The 18,735-nt window shown below is 41.6% G+C and overlaps 1 protein-coding gene across 3 annotated transcripts in view; it reads left to right on the top strand.

Annotated features, from left to right (window-relative positions):
* Positions 1-18,735, top strand: part of CNOT6 (CCR4-NOT transcription complex subunit 6) — a 68,525-nt gene that overhangs the window by 26,258 nt on the left and 23,532 nt on the right. For all 3 annotated transcript variants that reach the window (XR_011471593.1, XM_070416789.1, XM_070416788.1), the window contains exons 2-4: positions 2,477-2,590; positions 10,982-11,168; positions 12,715-12,800. Coding sequence is in view for 2 of the 3 variants with exons in the window: in XM_070416789.1 (XP_070272890.1) it covers positions 2,479-2,590; positions 10,982-11,168; positions 12,715-12,800 (385 nt within the window). In the remaining variant the exon portion in view is untranslated. The remainder of the gene's footprint in view (positions 1-2,476; positions 2,591-10,981; positions 11,169-12,714; positions 12,801-18,735) is intronic.

The raw sequence follows: 18,735 nt of genomic DNA, 5'->3' as shown, positions 1-18,735 counted from the left end.
TTTACATTAAGCTTATATGAGACTGGTAAATCAGACTTCTGAACTTTCACTAAGAAGTAAGAGTGGTTAATAATAGGACCGAAATACTAACCTCAGCTCTACAGAGCAATTTCTTCATTATTAAATTCTATTTGGATAAGCCCATAAAGATCAAATGATTGTTTTTTAAATAGACTCTGATCAGAATAATGGCATTTGGATGATCTTAAAGGATGTTATCAATTCTGGTAGTCTTACACAACATTTTATGTTTTCTAGGTTATTGCTGGTATATCCATATCATTCAGAAAGGGCACTTGCTTTGCCAGAATGTCCTCTAGACAGAATGGTAACAGTTCTTAACAGTATAGTTCAGTGTTAAGTATTTTGTATCAGGCTATAAAGTCAGTTGTTTTTCTATCCTGAAGAACTTAAAATATACAAAGATAGTTTTTAAATCAATATTTAACAAAACAAAGAAATAGATGTGCTGTTTCTTGTGCAGATGATTCTTCTGACCATTTATATTCTTTGTTCAAACAGCTTTTTGGGATAACTTTCTTTTTTCTGTGTTTTCACTACACAAAGCCATTTCTGTGTTTGAAAAATAGCACTACGTCCCATCAGTAGGGAGGTAGCATAGCATAAAGAAAGTAACTTTAACTTTTTTCCAGTATTTTTATTGTGGGAAAATTTACTTAACATAAGATTTACCATTTTAGTCCTGGCCAGTGTGGTTCAGGTGGTTGAGTGTCATCCCGTGTACTGAAAGGTCACCAGTTCAATTCCTGGTCAGGGCACATGCTCAGGTTGCAAGTTTGGTCCCCTGTCAGGGTGCATACAGGAGGCAACCCCTTGATGTTTCTCTCTGACATTGATGTTTCTCTCCCACCCCTTTCCTATTTTTCTAAAATCAATAAAAACATATTTTTTAAAATTTACCATTTTAAATACATTTTTAAGTGTGGTGTTCAGTGTTATCACATTCATAATATTGTGTAACCATTGCCATCTCCATAACTCTTCTTGTAAAACTGAAAGTCTCCCAATCAACAATTATTTCCCATTCTTTCCCCAGTCCCTGGCAACTTCCATTCTACTTTTTGCCTCTGATTTTGACTATTCTGAGTACCTCATATTAGTGAAATTTTTGTGATTGGGTTATTTCACTTAAACAGTAGCTTTAATTTTTAGTTGGATATATTCAAAGCCTGATTCTGTTACCTTCCCAGTCTTATAGCACTTGATAAATTGCTTAAACCTTTTTGAGCTTCAGGTTTCTGTTGATAAAGTGGAGTTAATTCCAATTCTGTAGAAAAAACTAACAAAAGAATAAATCTAGAGAGATTAAGAGCAAAACCAAGAGAAAAGATATCCTCGAAACCAAGTGAAAGACATGTTTCTAGGAGGGAGTGATTATCTACATCACGTATTGATCAGAGAATAAGTAAAAGGTCTGAGAAACGAACTTTGGATATAACCATGTGAGGTCCCTGGTTTTCTTCTTGGCAGTTTTTGATGGAATGTTAAAAGCATGTACTGATTTGGATGGGTTTAACTGGGAGAAGACTAGGAGACTGATAACATACACATTCTTGAGGATTTTTGCTTGTAAAGAGGATGAGAGAAAAAAGTGTGAAAACTGGAGGGAGAAATAAGGTTAAGACTTTTTTTTTTAGTAGAAGAAAATGTGCCATGTATATGTATAGAAGATAAAGTTCTGATGTGGAGAGAAAATTTGACATTGGAGCAAATTGCCAAGAAATGTCCTTGTAGGCAAGGTGATGGGGTAGAATAAAGTGCCAAGAGGGCAGGCACTTTGTCCCTAGTAAAAGAGAGTAGATGGGCATAGGTCAGAGTTCATACAAAGGCCTCTTCTGGTTTTCTGTCTTAATGAGAAAATAAAAGAGCAGGAAGATAGAGGGATGAGTGTTGGAGATTTGGAGAAGTCAAATAGAAGAAGGGGCTAGGAGAATTTACAGTGTAAATTCTGGTCCATGTAATGAGTTTATCTGAGGGAAATGATTGCTGACTGGCTCTCTACTATAAAGTAACATGATGGTAAGTTTTTCTCTAGCTATGTTTAGCTGTGCAGGCAGAGAGTTGGTTAAAGTGGGTTATGGTTCATCCAAATGAAGAAAGTGAAGTAAAACTGGGCGGAAGTTTGAGGGACTATGCACAAGAGTGAAATTTCATTCCACTTAAATATTTCAGAATGTGTCTATAACAGGTAAGGATTAAAAAAAAAAAAAAAACCCACAAGCAAAATGAACAATAGTCCTTTGATATCAACTTATATTTAGTTTTTTAAATTTGTCTGGTTCTCAGAAATGTTTTTTTACAGTTAACTTGTTCAATCCTCCATTTCTTCAAGGAGCTCCTGATGGGAAATGTTATTTAGAGATTATAATATGGGTGTCTATTTTTTTAAAAAGATGTTCTTTTCAGTTATTTGATTCTTCATAGTACTGATTGGTTTCTTTTCTTAATTCAACAGGCATGCCCAAAGAAAAATACGAGCCCCCTGACCCTCGGAAGATGTACACAATTATGTCCACTGAGGAAGCAGCAAATGGAAAGAAATCACATTGGGCAGAACTTGAAATAAGTGGTAAGACAGACATGCAAGCATAAATTTATGGTATGGAAATTAAGTTATGGGTAGAAAATTAAGTTTTTTATGCCAGTCCATAAAAGTAGCAATGTTGTATTTTACCAGCACTAATTTATCTTGGAAGCAGGAAGGTCCAGTGGGAAGAACATGGTTTTGAGTCAAAGTTCAAAATTCATTCAGTGTGTGTGTGTGTGTGTTTAATATATTTATTAATTTCAGAGAGGAAGGGAAAGAGAGAGAGAGAGAGAGAGAGAAACATCAGTGATGAGAGAGAATCATCAACTGGGTACCTCCTGCACGACCCCTACTGGGGATCAAGCCCGCAACCCGGGCTTGCGCCCTTGGCCAGAGTCAAGCCTGGGACCCTTCAGTCTTGCAGGCTGACGCTCTATCCACTGAGCCAAACCGACTAGGGCCCATTCATTGTTTATGCTCTCAGTACCCATGTCCTTTTATAAAATTGGAATAATATCAAGGATGAAATGATAACACATGTGAAATGCCTCATGTGCAAAGGTTTGTTCTGGTACTTAATTCTCTGATAGAGTAGGATTGAGCTTTTGCATTATCAAATTACAGATTTCCAGTGGGGTTGGACCTGCTTGTTCTAGTATAAGTTCTAGGATAGATTCGTTTCTCCTCACTTTCTTCACTTGCCTTTTTAAATCCGAGTCTCTGAGGACAGTCCTGTTCAGAAACAGAATCTTACAAATTTCAAGTAGATCTCAAAGTTCCTTTCTACCTTTAGTGCTTCATAGACATTTTCCGAGAAAATGTGAGCTCCTAGATCCACAGAGGATATCCCCAGCATCCTTGCCAGTGGACATGCAGCATTTTTTTTTAATACTTCAAAGGTGAAGGGACATTACTTCTGAAGCAACCAGTGCTAAAGAAGTTTTGTTTTAATGTTGGCCTAATGTTCCTTCCCTATACTTCTCAGAAATAGTACAGAGAAATTTTCCTCTTCTTTCTGTCCTTGATATTTTTTTTAATGTAATGCAGCAAACATACATGTGCTATGTGTGCGATATTTTGCCAGGTGCTGTACTAGGCATTTGGAGATATATAAATGAAAACTCACAGTCCCTCTCACACTGGAGCTTACAGCATATTAGTGAGTGAGAAGAAGGGAGTTTACCAGTATAAATAACTAATACACAAACTATAACTGCCAGGTCTAGGTAGAAAAATGTTATACTGGAATGAAATTGAAAATAATCTATACTAATAAAAGGGTAATATGCTAATTAGACCAGACAGCTTCTGGACAAAGCCACGGCAGCGGGGGCCAAGGCAGAGGCGATTGGGGGCAATCAGGCCGGCAGGGGAGGGCAGTTAGGGGGCGATCAGGCCAGCAGGGCGGGGCAGTTAGGGGATGATCAGGCCAGCAGGTAGGGGGCAGTCAGGCTGGCAGGGGGTGGGAGGGAGCAGTTAGGGAGCAATCAGGCGCGCAGGCTGAGGTGGTTAGGGGTGATCAGGCCGGCAGGCAGGCGAGCGGTTAGGAGCCAGCAGCCCCGGATTGTGAGAGGGATGTCCTGGATTGGAGAGGGTGCAGGCCGGGCTGAAGGGACCCCGCCACCCCCCCTCCCCCGCGGCCCCCTGTGAACAAATTTCGTGCACTGGGCCTGTAGTGATAATAATATTCTTCCCTTGTTAGCCTAATGAGTGAGTAAATTCAAACTCCCTCTTCTGTAGCCATAGAGATTGGTTTACCTCTCCTGATCTTTATTTTTATTTCTTATTATTTTGTAAATAATTCTTTATTGTTGAAAATATTACATATGTCCCCTATTTCCCCCATTGGCCCCCTCCAATTCACCTCTGTCCCGGGCCTTCACCACCCCGTTGTCTTGGTCCATGAGCCATGCATACAAGGTCCTTGATTGATTACCTCCTGCCTACCCACCCTCCCCTGCCTTCACTCTAAGGTTCTGCACTCTGTTCCATCCTTCCATGTCTCTGGATCCACTCCATTCATTAGTTTATTTTGTTATTTAGATTCCACATATGTGTGAAATCATGTGATACTTGTCTTTCTCTGACTGACTTATATCATTTAGCATATTATCCAGGTCCCTCCATGCTATTTATAGGGTAAGAGATTCTTCCTTTTTACTGCTGCATAGTATTCCATGATAAAAATATATCAGAACTTTTTTATCCATTCATCAACTGATGGGCACTTGGGTTGTTTCCAGATGTTAGCTATTGTAAATTGTTCTCTATGACCATAGGGGTGCATACATTCTTTTCTATTGGTCTTTCAGGTTTCTTAGTATATATTCCTAGAAGTGGGATCACTGGGTCAAATAGCAGTTCCATATTTAATTTTTTTGAGGAAATTCTATACTGTTTTCCATAATGGCTGCACCAGTTTGCATTCCCACCAGCAGTGTACTAGGGTTCCCTTTTCTCCACATCTTTGCCAGCATTTGTCATTTGTTGATTTGTTGATGGTAGCCATTCTGACAGATGTGAAGTGATATCTCATGGTCGTTTTAATTTGCAGCTCTCTGATGATGAGTGACTGAGTATTTTTTCATATGTCTCTTGGCCATCTGTATGTCCACTTTGGAGAAGTGTCTAGTTAGGTCCTTTGCCCATTTTTTAATTGGATTGTTTGCCTTTTCTATTAAATTGTATGACTTCCTTATATATTTTGGATATTTACCCTTTATCAGATGTATCATTACTTTCTTGATGGTTTCCTTTGCTGTGCAGAAGCCTTTTATTTTGATGTAGTCCCATTTGTTTATTTTCTTATTAGTTTCTATTGCCCTAGGACAGTGATGGCAAACCTATGACACGCGTGTCAGAGGTGACACGCGAACTCATTTTTTTGGTTGATTTTTCTTTGTTAAATGGCATTTAAATATATAAAATAAATATCAAAAGTATAAATCTTTGTTTCACTATGGTTGCAAATATCAAAAAAGTTCTATATGTGACCAGAGTTAAGTAAGGGTTTTTCAAAATGCTGACACGCCGAGTTCAAAAGGTTCGCCATCACTGCCCTAGGAGCTGTATCAGTAAACATATTGCTATGAGGGATGTCTGAGATTTGGGTGCCTATGGTTTCTTCTAGGGTTTTTATGATTTCACGACTTACATTTAAGTCTTTTATCCATTTTTAGTTTATTCTTGTGTATGTTGTAAGTTGGTGGTCAAGTTTGATTTGTTTGTATCTGTCCAATTTTCCCCCACACCATTTATTGAAGAGACTGACTTAACTCCATTATATGCTCTTGCCTCTGTTGTTAAATATTAATTAAATGTAATGGCTTGGGTCGATTTCTGCGTTCTCTGTTCTGTTCTGTTGATCTATATGCCTGTTCTTGTGCCAGTACCAGGCTGCTTTCATTACAGTGGCTTTGTAGTATAACTTGAAATCTGATATTGTGATTCCTCCAACTTTGTTCTTCTTTCTCATGATTCCTGCGGCTATTTGGGGTCTTTTTTGGTTCCATATAAATTTTTGAAGTATTTGTTCTAGCTCTGTGAACTATGCTATTCAATGTAGTAGGGATTACATTGAATCTGTAGATTGCCTTGGGTAGTATGGACATTTTAATGATGTTGATTCTACCAATCAATGAACATGGTATATTCTTCCACTTGTTTATATCTTCTATCTCTTTTTTCAACATCCTGTGGATTTCCGAATACAGGTCTTTTGCCTCCTGGGTTAAGTTTATTCCTAAGTATTTTAATATTTTTGTTGCAATGGTAAATGGGATTGCTTGTTCTGTTTCTCTTTCTGAAAATCATTAGTAGTATATAAAACAGCCATAGATTTTTGGGTGTTGATTTTGTTTCCTGCTACATTGACAAATTCATTTATTAAATCTAATAGTATTTTGCTGGAGTTTTTAGAGTTTTCTATGTACAATATCATGTCATCTGGAAATAATGAGAGTTTTACTTCCTCCATTCCAATTTGGATGCCTTTTATTTCTTCTTGTCTGATCTCTATGGCTTGGACTTCCAGTGCTATGTTAAATAAGAGTGGTGAAAGCAGACAGCCCTGCCATGTTCCTGTTCTTAGGGGAAATTATTTTAGTTTTTGCCCATGGAATCTGATGTTGGCTGTAGGTTTGTCATATATGGCCTTTATCGTGTTGAGATATGCTCCCTCTATTCCCATTTTGCTGAGCGTTTTTATGAAAAATGGGTGTTGGATTTTGTTGAATCCTTTTTCTGCATCTATTGATATGATCATGTGATTTTGTCTTTAAATTTGTTTATGTGATGTATCACGTTTATTGATTTGCAAATATTGTATCAGCCCAACATTCCTGGAATAAATCCCACTTGGTCATGGTGTATGATCTTTCTAATGTAATGCTAGATCTGATTTGCTAGAATTTTGTTGAGGATTTTAGCATCTATGTTCATCAGGGATATTGGCCTGTAATTCTCTTTCTTTGTAGTGTCTTTATCTGGTTTTGGAATTAAGGTAATGCTGGCCTCATAAAAAGAGCTTGGAAGTGTTCCCTCCTTTTGGATTTTTTTGGAATTGTTTGAGGAGTATAGGTGTTAGTTCTTCTTTGAATGTTTGGTAAAACTCCCATGAAGCCATCCAGACCTGGGATTTTGTTTACTGAGAGTTTTTTGATTACTACTTCTATTTCATCAGTTGTTATTGACCTATTCAGGTTTTCTGATTCTTCCTGATTTGGTTTTGGGAGATTGTATTTTTCTAGGAACTTGTCCATTTCATCCACATTGTCCATCTGTTTGGCATATAGTATTTCCTTACAATCCTTTGTATTTCCATGGTGTCAGTGGTTACTTCTCCGCTTTTGTTCATGATTTTTTATTTATTTGGGTCTTCTCTTTTGTTTCTTGTTGAGTCTGGATAACAGTTCATCAATTTTGTTTATCCTTGCAAAGAACCAGCTCTTGGTTTCATTGATTTTTTTGTTGGGGGGGGGGGGGCGGGGTATTTTTTTTTTTAGTTTCTGTCATTTATTTCTACTCTAACCTTTATTCTTTCCTTCCTTCTACTTATTCTAGGTCAGTGATGGTGAACCTATGACACGCGTGTCAGAGGTGACTCGCGAACTCATTTTTTTGGTTGATTTTTCTTTGTTAAATGGCATTTAAATATATATAATAAATATCAAAAATATAAATCTTTGTTTTACTATGGTTGCAAATATCAAAAAATTTCTATATGTGACACAGCATCAGAGTTAAGTTAGGGTTTTTCAAAATGCTGACACGCCGAGCTCAAAAGGTTCGCCACCACTGTTCTAGGTTTTTCATGATGTTCTCTTTCTAATTCTTTATGTTGTAGGCTTAAATAATCTATTGTTGATTTTTCTTGTTTGTTTGTTTTTTTGTTTTGAGGTAGGCCTGTAGTACTATGAATTTCCATCTCTGGAATGTGAAATCTATCCTATATAATAAAAGGGTAATATGCAAATTGACCCTAATAGCAGAACGACTGGGAATGACTGGTCACTATGACACACACTGACCACCAGGAGGCAGATGCTCAATGCAGGAGCTGCCTCCTGGTGGTCATTGCACTCCCACAGGGGGAGCTCTGCTCAGCCACAAGCCAGGCTGATAGCTGCCAGCACATTAGTGATGGCGGGAGCCTCTCCCGCCTCCTCAGCAGTGCTAAGGATGTCTGACTGCAGCTTAGACCTGGTCCCCGCTGGCAAGTGGACATCCCCCTAGGGCTCCTGGGCTGCCAGAGGGATGTCTGACTGCCAGCTTGGGCCGATCCCCCAGGGAGCGGGCCTAAGCCAGCAGGTGAACATCCTTCGAGGGGTCCAACACTGCAAGAGGGCATAGGCTGGGCTGAGGGACCACCACCCCCCCCCCCCCACCCCGTGCACAAATTTTTGTGCACCGGGCCTCTAGTCTACACTAATAAAAGAGAAACATGGTAATTGGCGTACGACCGCTACCCTTCCCATTGGCTAATCAGCATATCCTTAGGCAAATTAACTGTCAGCCCAGATGGCGGCCGGCAGCCAGGCAGCTGGAAGCGAACATGAGGCTTGCTTGCTTCAGTGAAGGAGGACTCCAATGTTCCCCGCCTGCCTTGCCGGCCTCTGAGCTAGCATTTTGAAACATTCTAACAAATATAGAAGCTAAACAAAACCCCAGAAACCAGCTTTCAGCCGGCTGGGATCTCAGAGCTGGAGTTATACATTGTTTCGATTATAGAATGCAAACAAACCAGATACCTGCTTTCAGCAGCGGAAGCCTCAGAGCTAGAGCCAGAGCTAAAGCTGGCCCAGAATAAAATAAAAAAAGAGAAAAAAAAGGAGCAGTTGGGAGCTTCAGTCAACAATCGCCAGCCTGAAAGCAGCCCTCAGCCCCTCACCCATACTGGCCAGGCACCCCAGTGGGGACCCCCACCCTGAAGGGTGTGTGACCAGCTGCAAACAGCCATCATCTCCTCATCCAGGCTGGCCAGGCACCCCAGTGGGGACCCCCACCCTGATCCAGGACACCCTTCAGGGCAAACCAGCCGGCCCCCAGGCCTCTATCCTATATAGTAAAAGGGTAATATGCCTCCCAGCACTGGGATCAGCGGAGCCACGAGGCCTCCAGGCACTGGATCAGCGTGACGGGGCAGTGCCCAAACCCCCTGATCGCCCTGCGGCTCTGTGGGTGATAGAGGGCGGCGCCCCCCCGCCCCCCCACCAAGGGCCCTGCTCTGTGTGTGACGGGGTAGAGCCATAACCTCCCCATCGGCCCTGCCCTGAGTGTGACAGTGGCGGCGCCCCAACCCCCTGATCGGCCCTGCTCTGTGGGTGATAGAGGGCAGCGCCCCAACCTCCCCCCCACCCCCCGACGGGCCCTGCTCTGTGTGTGACAGGGTAGAGCCATAACCTCCCCATTGGCCCTGCCCTGAGTGTGACAGTGGTGGCGCTCCAACCCCCTGATCGGCCCTGCTCTGTGTGTGACAGGGGGCAGTGCCCTAACTCCCCTATTGACCCTACTCTGTGAGTGACAGTGGGGAGCTCCTCAACCTCCTGATCAGCCCTGCTCTGTGCATGACAGGGGGGAGCTCCCCAACCCTCTGATCGGCCCTGCTCTGTGCATGACAGGGGGCAGCACCCAACCCCCTGATGGGCCCTGCTCTGTGCGTGACAGGATACGGAGCCCCAACCCCCCTGATGGGCCCTGCTCTGTGCGTGACAGGGGGCGGTGCCCCAACCCCCCAATCGGCCCCACCCTGAGCGTGACTGAGGGTTGCATCGCAACCTCCCAATCCGCCCTGCTCTGTGCATGACAGGGGGCAGCGCCCCAACTCCCCAATCAGCCCTGCTCTGAGCCTGACCAGGGGCTGCACCTAGGGATTGGGCCTGCCCTCTGCCACCCAGGAGCAGGCCTAAGCCAGCAGGTCGTTATCTCCTGAGGGTGCCCAGACTGCGAGAGGGCACAGGCTGGGCTCAGGTACCCCCCCACCCCCCTCCCCCTGCACAAATTTTTGTGCACCAGGCCTCTAGTATATATATGACAGGGGGGAGCTCCCCAACCCCCTGATATATATATAGGCTTAATATACCAAGTGTCCAACCGATGGGTCAGCTATGCAGTCGACCACTGGACCAGTTGCTATGATGTGCACTGACCACCAGGGGGCAGATGCTCCGACCAGTAGGTTAGCTTGCTGCTGGGGTCCAGGTGATCGGGACTGGGCAAGACTGGCATAGCCATGCCCTGGAGCCCTCCCATGGTCCCTCCCCAGCCTCTAAAATATATCTTCTAATTAATTTCCTTTCAATGTGCATGAATTCATGCACTTGGCCTCTAGTGTTGTATAAATGTGTATTAAATCCATCTGATTCAGTGTTTCCTTGTTAAGTTTTTGTCTGGAAGATCTATCCAGTGAAGTCAGCGGGGTGTTAAAGTCCCCTACTATGACTGTATTGTTGTCTATCTCTCCCTTAAAGTCCTCTGGAAGTTTTTTATATATTAGGTGCTCCTATATTGGGTGCATATGTTTATCAGGGCTATATCCTCTTGTTCAATTGATCTCTTTAGTATTATGTAGTGACTGACCATTGTTGTCTCTTGTGGTGGCCTTCATTTTTGAAGTCTATTTTGTCGGATACAAGTATTGCTACCCAGCCTTTTTTTTTTTTTTCATTTCCATCTGTATGGAAAGTTTTTTCCCATCCCTTCATTCTCCTCCTGTGTGTCTTTGATGTTCTGAGGTGTGTCTTTTGTAGACAGCACATAATTGGGTTGTGGTTTTGTATCCATTCAGCTACCCTATATCTTTAGATTAGAACATTCAATCCATTCATATTTAAGGTTATTATTGATAGGTACTTACTTATTGCTATTTTAATTCTGTATGCTTATGAGATTATAGAGAATACTATAATCTTTCCCCTATTTTTGTTGTTTTTACAGGAAGAGTAAGAAGTTTAAGCTCATCTTTGTGGTCACTAACTCACCTGACAGCTTTGCATCTGAGTGACAATTTCCTGTCCCGTATTCCTTCAGACATTGCCAGGCTTCACAATCTGGTGTATCTGGACCTGTCCTCAAACAAAATCCGGAGTTTACCAGCAGAACTCGGAAACATGGTATCACTCAGGTATGCAGATTCAACTTAGTACCTAACTGTGTACCCCTTAAAACAAAATAGAGTGTTTACCTTAGTAGAAACAATACTCATTTGATGGTATTTGACCAAAAGTAAATATAACTATCCTTTATATAAGGTTTTCTTAGAAAATTGAATGTTAACTAATAAATAATAAATCAAGAAATCCATGGTTTAAAATTTGTTTTATTGCTGTTTTGTATAATATACTTTATTCTTGAGTCAAAATTTCTTAACAAATTGTGGGTAAACAAATAGAAGGTACTGTGTTAATCTCACATATGCAGTCACCTATGACAATTCTGGTGCTTTTCCCCCACTACATTGTGGGCATTTAATACAGGGTTCAGGAAACCATTGCCAGTTAGTGAAACCTTTTTGGTTATTTCAGGGCATGTGTGCATGATAGTAATAAAGCCTGGACTTGAGAAAAGCTAGAATTAGGCATTGAATTGGGGGCTATAGTTTGGAGTGTAGGATTGGATGGGATATGGAGTTGCACAGAGTTCAGTTAGGAATCCTGACTGGGCCATTTTCAACTTATGTGATTTGGGACAAGTTTCTCAACCTCACTGAGTGTTTCCTCATCTGTAAAGTTGCTGTAAAACCTACCTGCCAAGGCTGAGATTAGAGATATTTGAGATAATAACTAAAAAACAACTCAGCCTAACTGGTACATATTGTACTCTATTGCTGTCTTCAGTCCAGCCTTTTGATATTTTTTTAGGTTTAATTATTGAGTATATACTGTGATCCTTTCTCCTAAACCAGTGATGGCGAACCTATGACACGCGTGTCAGAGGTGACACGCGAACTCATTTTTTTGATTGATTTTTCTTTGTTAAGGGGCATTTAAATATATAAAATAAATATCAAAAATATAAATCTTTGTTTTACTATGGTTGCAAATATCAAAAAATTTCTATATGTGACACGGCACCAGAGTTAAGTTAGGGTTTTTCAAAATGCTGACACGCCGAGCTCACTGTCCTAAACCAAATTTACTTAAAGGACCTTTTTTCTATCAGTAGCTATTTTGAGTTGATATTACATGATCATTTTCATTCTCTTTTAACAATTCACATCTTAGACTGCTTTATCATTTTTATAATTTTCACTTTCTTAAACATGTATAGTAGTAGACTCTACATGTGCTAGACCAGTGCTGCTCTCAGGATGGTTAGACTGCCAGTTTGCAAACTAATACAACATGTGAGAGAGATTTTATATCTGTTGAATCTAATACCCTTAAAAAATTGGGGCTTCTATTTTTTTGGTCTCCCCACCCACCCACCCCCCATTTCATTTATTTAGCAACTCATTGTTTCCCTGTATTTTACAAATGTATTGGTTGTAGAAGTTTGGGTTTTTGTGTTTTACTACATAGGATTTGAGAAGCACTGTACTAGACATTGGAATATAATATGAAATTTTGTCAATTTTAGGAGCTTATATTCCTAGAAATCATATTGTTGATTTTAGCTGTTAGTTAAAGGTTAATATGTCTGCTGACTTCCTGGAATTTTTATATCAACAGGGAACTCCATTTAAATAACAACCTGTTACGAGTTCTACCTTTTGAGATGGGGAAACTGTTTCAGTTGCAGACTTTAGGCCTAAAAGGTATGACTTCCCGTATTTGTGCTTCTTTTGGGTGTGTGTGTGTGTGTGTGTGTGTGTGTGTGTCTGTCTGTCTGTCTGTCTTTGAATCTAATGAAGCCGTAAGAGGGAACCCTTTTGCCTGGGGATTTATGGGCTAAGTCTTGCCCAGACTTCATCAATTTCTTAAGTACATGGAGTAGTTTTCTCTCTTGTCCACCTATAAACTGTCAACTAGTCTTTGTATTATTTTTACTCCTAGTCTAGCATTGCTTTTCTAGCCTTTGTTTCAGTCGCCTCTGTTCTGGTGATACATTCCTGAGGTTATCCTTCTCTTATGTCATCATGCTGTGAACAGCTTTTTAAAATGTTCAAATCTCAAAAAATGGAGACTCTCACAAAGTATAGGAAACAGTAAGTAGAAAATTTGGACCTGTTAGTAAAGTATTTTTAAAAGTATTTTTTAAAAACTTGATTTATGTGGATTTCCTTAATATATTAGAAATTGCTCCAGTAAGAACTATGGGGGAAACATTTTTTTAAATATATATTTTTATTGATTTCGGGGGCGGGGGGCGGGGAGAGAAACATCAATGATGAGAAAGGATCGTTGATCAGCTGCCTCCTGCACGCCCCCTACTGGGGATCGAGCCCGCAACCCAGGCATGTGCGCTTGACTGGAATCAAACCCAGGACCCTTCAGTCCTCAGGCTGACGCTCTAACCACTGAGCAAACTGGCTAGGGCAGGAAATTTTTTTTAAACCAGCAATATTAAAAGTCGGTTTAATAATATGTCAATACCTACAAATGTTTTATCAAAATAAGTGATTCTTCACCAGTCTTGTAGATTACTTTATAATTGATTCTTTTTAAAAAGTCACTTTTAATGGCCCTGGCTGGTGTGGCTCATTTGGTTGGGTATCGTCCATCCCATGCACTGAAAGGTGGCGGGTTTGATTCCCAGTTAGGGCACATATCCGGGTTGTGGGTTCAATTCCCGGATCAGAGAGTGCGTAAAGCCTATTGATATTTTGATGTCTCTCTAAAAAATATCACATAATGAAGTCTTCAAAAATTGCACACTTTATTTCTTAAAAATACAGTTAATAAAATGAGGTTTATTTCTGTACATTTATTGTATATCATATACTAGTAAGTAATGTTCACAAAAACAAAATGGAAAAAGGCAAATAATACGTTTATAAATGTATATAAAACCATATTGAATAAATGTTAGCTTTATAAATGGTGCTTTGGGAAGTTTTTCTGTGTGGGATAGACTTGTTAAGTCTTAGAGGTTAGGGAAATGTGAGCTTTAAATGCCTTTTTCTGTTAACATATTTCTATGGTAAGCCTGGCCTTTTTATTTTTAAATTTTATAATCGCAAATATAAAATGTAGCAAAGTATATTTATATACTGACCATAACGATTAATATTTTGTCACTTTAATGCAAAAGAAATAGAATGTTATAGAATTACTTAGGAAATTTCAAGTTTTAGGGGCTCTGTGCCAGGAACACTGGAGAAAAACCAAATAGACAAGGTGTGGCAAAAGTAGGCTTTCAGTTGTGAGTATGTGAAACACTGTTTATTCTTTTATTATTTATTAATTATTGAATTATTTTTCATACAATCAACTGCAAACCTGTTTTTGTCCCACCCTGTATATTTATCATAAATCACAGTTTAACATAGGGTTTTTTACATAGCAAAAATTTAATTTTGATGAACTCTAGTTTATCAGTTTTTCCTTTTATGGATCCTACTTTGGGTGTCAAGCCTAAGAACTCTGAATAGCTCTAGATCCCAAAGATTTTCTCCTATGTTTTGTACTGAGTTTTATCTCTCATATTTAAGTTTGTGATCCATTCTGAGTTAGCATTGACGTAAAAGAAGCAAGGTTTAGTTCAAGGTTGTGTGTGTGAGCATGCACACCCCTGTGGGTGGATGTCTAGTTGCTCCAGCGCCATTTGTTGAAAAGTCTGTCCTCCATTGACTTGCTTTGGCTTTTGCCTCTTTCAAAAACCAGTTGGACATACCTGTGTAGCTCGATTTGTGGATTCTCTATTCTGCTCCACTGAGCTATATGTTTATTCTTCTGCCAGTGAATGCCACTTGGAACTTGAAATAGGGTAAAAAGTCTTGAAATAATGTCTTGAAATAGGATTATTTTAATATTTTTATGACGATGCCTCCATTATAGTCATGTTCCACATAATGTTTTTGTTGATGATGGAACACATCGTCATATACAATAGTAGTTTACCATATAGCCTAGGTGTGTGATTGACTATACCATCTATGTGTAAGTGCACTCTAGGATATTTGCACAATTACAAAATTGCCTAAGGACACATTTCTCAGAACAGATCCTTATCAATATACTAGAGGCCCAGTGCACAAAAATTCATGCATTGCGGAGGGGGCGGGGCGGATCCCTCAGCCTGGCCTGCCCCCTTTCACACTCTGGGAGCCGTCAGGGGATGTCCTACTGGCGGCTTAGGCCCACTCCCTGGCCTCCCTCTGCAGAAGGCAACTGGGCCAATAATGGGAAGGCGTCGCCCCCATCACCCCGCTGCTGCCACTGCCAGCCAGCAGGCCCTCGCTTCTTAGCGCTGGCCCTGCCCCCCACCCACCAAAGGGTGGGTGGGGGGCGTTCTGGGACCAGGCTGGCTGGGGAGGGGCTGTGGGAGGTTGGGGCACAGCAGGTCGCACCCTGTCCAGCTCTTTGGAGGCGTGGTGCCATTCCCATTTCCGTGGCTGCAGCCCTGCCTCCACGCCCGCTCCCATGTTGGTGCAGCCTCCTCTCCTGCAGCGGCACCTCTCCCGTGCTGCCGCTGGCCCTAGGCCCTCAGCCCTCACAGCTGCTGTGGCTTTGTCCAGATGGACGTCCAGAAGACGTCTGCTCTAATTAGGATATTACCCTTTTATTAGTATAGATGGTGCATGAATATAGTCTTTTTATGTTTTTTGTTAATCCTCACCTCAGGATATTTTTTTTTCCCCGTTGATTTTTAGGGAGAGTGAAGAGAGGGAAAGACAGAGAAACATCGATGTGAGAGAAACACATCGATTGGTTGCCTCCTGCACGTGCCCCAACCAGGGCCCAGATCAGGGAGGAGCCTGCAACCAAGGTACATGCCCTTGACTGGAATCAAACACAGGACCCTTTGGTCCACAAGCCAGTGCTCTGTCCACTGAGCCAAACCAATTAGGGCCAGTCTTCTTTTCCAAAATGGTTTTAGCTATTCTAGTTCTTTTGCCTTTTGATATATAATTTATTTTTTAAAATAAATATTTATTGTTCAGATTATTACAGTTGTTCCTCTTTTTTCCCCCCATAACTCCCCTCCACCCAGTTCCCGCCCCACCCTCTGCCCTTACCCCACCCCCCACTGTCCTCATCCATAGGTGTACGATTTTTGTCCAGTCTCTTCCCACACCCCCCTCACACCTCTCCCCACTGAGAACTGTCAGTCCACTCCCTTTCTATGCCCCTGATTCTATTATATTCACCAGTTTACTCTGTTCATCAGATTTTTTATTCACTTGATTTTTAGATTCACTTGTTGATAGATATGTAATTGTTGTTCTTAATTTTTATCTTTACCTTTTTCTTCTTCTTCCTCTTCTTAAAGAATACCTTTTAGCATTTCATATAATATTAGTTTGGTGGTGATGAATTCCTTTAGCTTTTTCTTATCAGTGAAGCTCTTTATCTGACCTTCAATTCTGAATGTTAGCTTTGCTGGATAAAGTAATCTTGGTTGTAGGTTCTTGCTATTCATCACTTTGAATATTTCTTGCCACTCCCTTCTGACCTGCAAAATTTCTGTTGAGAAATCAGCTGACAATCGTATGGGTACTCCCTTGTAGGTACGTAACTGACTTTCTTTCTCTTGCTGCTTTTAAGAGTCTCTCTTTGTCTTTTGCTCTTGGCATTTTAATTATGATGTGTCTTGGTGTGGTCCTCTTTGGATTCCTTTTGTTTGGGGTTCTCTGCGCTTCCTGGACTTGTAAGTCTATTTCTTTCACCAGGTAGGGGAAGTTTTCTGTCATTATTTCTTCAAATAGGTTTTCAATATCTTGCTCTCTCTCTCTCTTCTTCTGGCACCCCTATAATTTGGATGTTGGTACGCTTGAAGTTGTCCCAGAGGCTCCTTACACTACCTTGATATTTTTGGGTTCTTTTTTCTTTTTGCTTTTCCGGTTGGGTATTTTTTGCTTCTTCGTATTGCAAATCTTTGACTTGATTCTTGGGATCCTCTTGTCTGCTGTTGGATCTCTGTATATTATTCTTTATTTCAGTCAGTGTATGCTTAATTTCTAGTTGGTCCTTTTTCATATCCTCAAGGGTCTCACTAAATTTATCGGCGGTTTCTAGAAAATTCTTGAAAAACCATATAACCGTGGTTTTGAACTCTATATCCAGTAGTTTGCTTTCCTCCATTTCTGTCATTTGTGATCTGTTTCTTTGTCTCCTCATTTTGGCTGCTTCCCTGTGTTGATAGAGTGGCTTTGTGTACTGGGTGTCCTATAGGGCCCAGTGGCTCAGCCTCCCCAATTACCTGAGGTAGACACTCTTGGTGCACCCCTTTGTGGGCTGTGTGCACATTCTTGTTGTAGTTAAGCCTTGATTGTTGTTGGTATCACTGGGAGGAATTGGCCTCCAGGACAATTGGCTGTGAGAATCAGCTGTGTCTACGGTGGGAGAACTTCTGTGCTGGAGACACCCTTATGGGGCAAGACTTGCTTCAGTGGGGCTTTGGTGCTCACTGCGTCTGCCCCCTGAGTGTGTCCCTTATGGATCTGAGGAGTTGTAATCTGGATGGTCCCACTCTGACCCCTGGGTACACGGGCTCTTGGATCTCTTAAGAGGTGCTAGTTTAGCCTCTGCCTGAGGCTACCCAGCAGGAGCTATGGAGAGATCTGCAGATTCCTCTTCTTTGTTTGGGGTTTGGAGGTGCTCAGATGAGGCCCAGCTGTGAAGCAATGCAAGCTGCTGTGGGGCCTTGAGCCTTCTTTTGGATGTTCTGGGTCTGTCTGACCCAGCTGCAGTTTGTTAGGTAATTTTAGATCTCAAAGGGCCAGCCCATTCATATGCAAAAGCCTCTGCGCACAGCTTGGGTGGGGCGGGGTCTCAGGGAATCAACAGGGCCAGGGTGGAGCAAACAGCTATGGCTGCTCCTCAGTCCTACCCTAAGAGGCCCCCGGGTCTCAGTGTCCCACGGTAATTGCTGCAGGCACCTCTGAGAGAAAGTCGCCCTCGAGTTCCGCCAGTCAGGGCTGTCGGGAGCTTGTGTCTCCCTCCCGATTGAAAAAGACAATGGTGTCCTCAGTTGCCAGCCCTTTCCACATGCGCTCGAGCCTCCATACCTCTGCACTTTACTTCCGCACCTCCTCTGAGTCTCAGTGTGCTTTTCTCTTTCCTTCTAGTTGTAGAATTTCCAGCCTTCCTGTGGTTCTGGGTGATGTCTGTTTTGTCTTTTAGTTGTAGTTTTGAAGTGGTTGTGCGAGGCAGCAATTTCTGGTGTTTACCTATGCCGCCATCTTGGTTTCTCCTTGATATATAACTTAGAATAATCTTGTCTGTAGTTACACAAAAGTTTCCTGGAATTTGGATTGGAATTTATTAAACCTGTATATCAAATTGTGGAGAATTGACATCTTTAGTATGCTGAGTCAATTCATGAACATGCTATGTCTCTCCATATATTTAGCTCTTGCTTTTTTTTTCCATTGTGTAATCTATAATAATAGAAGCGTAATAAGCAAAAATAAACCGAACAGCAGAACAACCATGCTATGACACGCACTGGCGCCAGGCCAGCCAAGGCGGGTGTGATGCAATTGGTCGTTTGCCCCAAAGAGGAAGGCCCAGGCCACCCTCTGCGCAGTGATCGATCGCAGAGCTCCAGCCATGTGGGCGGGGCCTCCCTCTGCTAGGCAGTGGATC

The sequence above is a fragment of the Myotis yumanensis genome, unplaced genomic scaffold (genome assembly GCF_028538775.1).
Source record: "Myotis yumanensis isolate MYYU_CA2020_CCGP unplaced genomic scaffold, mMyoYum1.0.hap1 SCAF_5, whole genome shotgun sequence".
Taxonomy (NCBI): Eukaryota; Metazoa; Chordata; class Mammalia; order Chiroptera; family Vespertilionidae; genus Myotis; species Myotis yumanensis.
The sequence above is the reverse complement of the archived record's forward strand: the minus strand, read 5'-3'. Positions and strand labels throughout refer to the sequence as shown.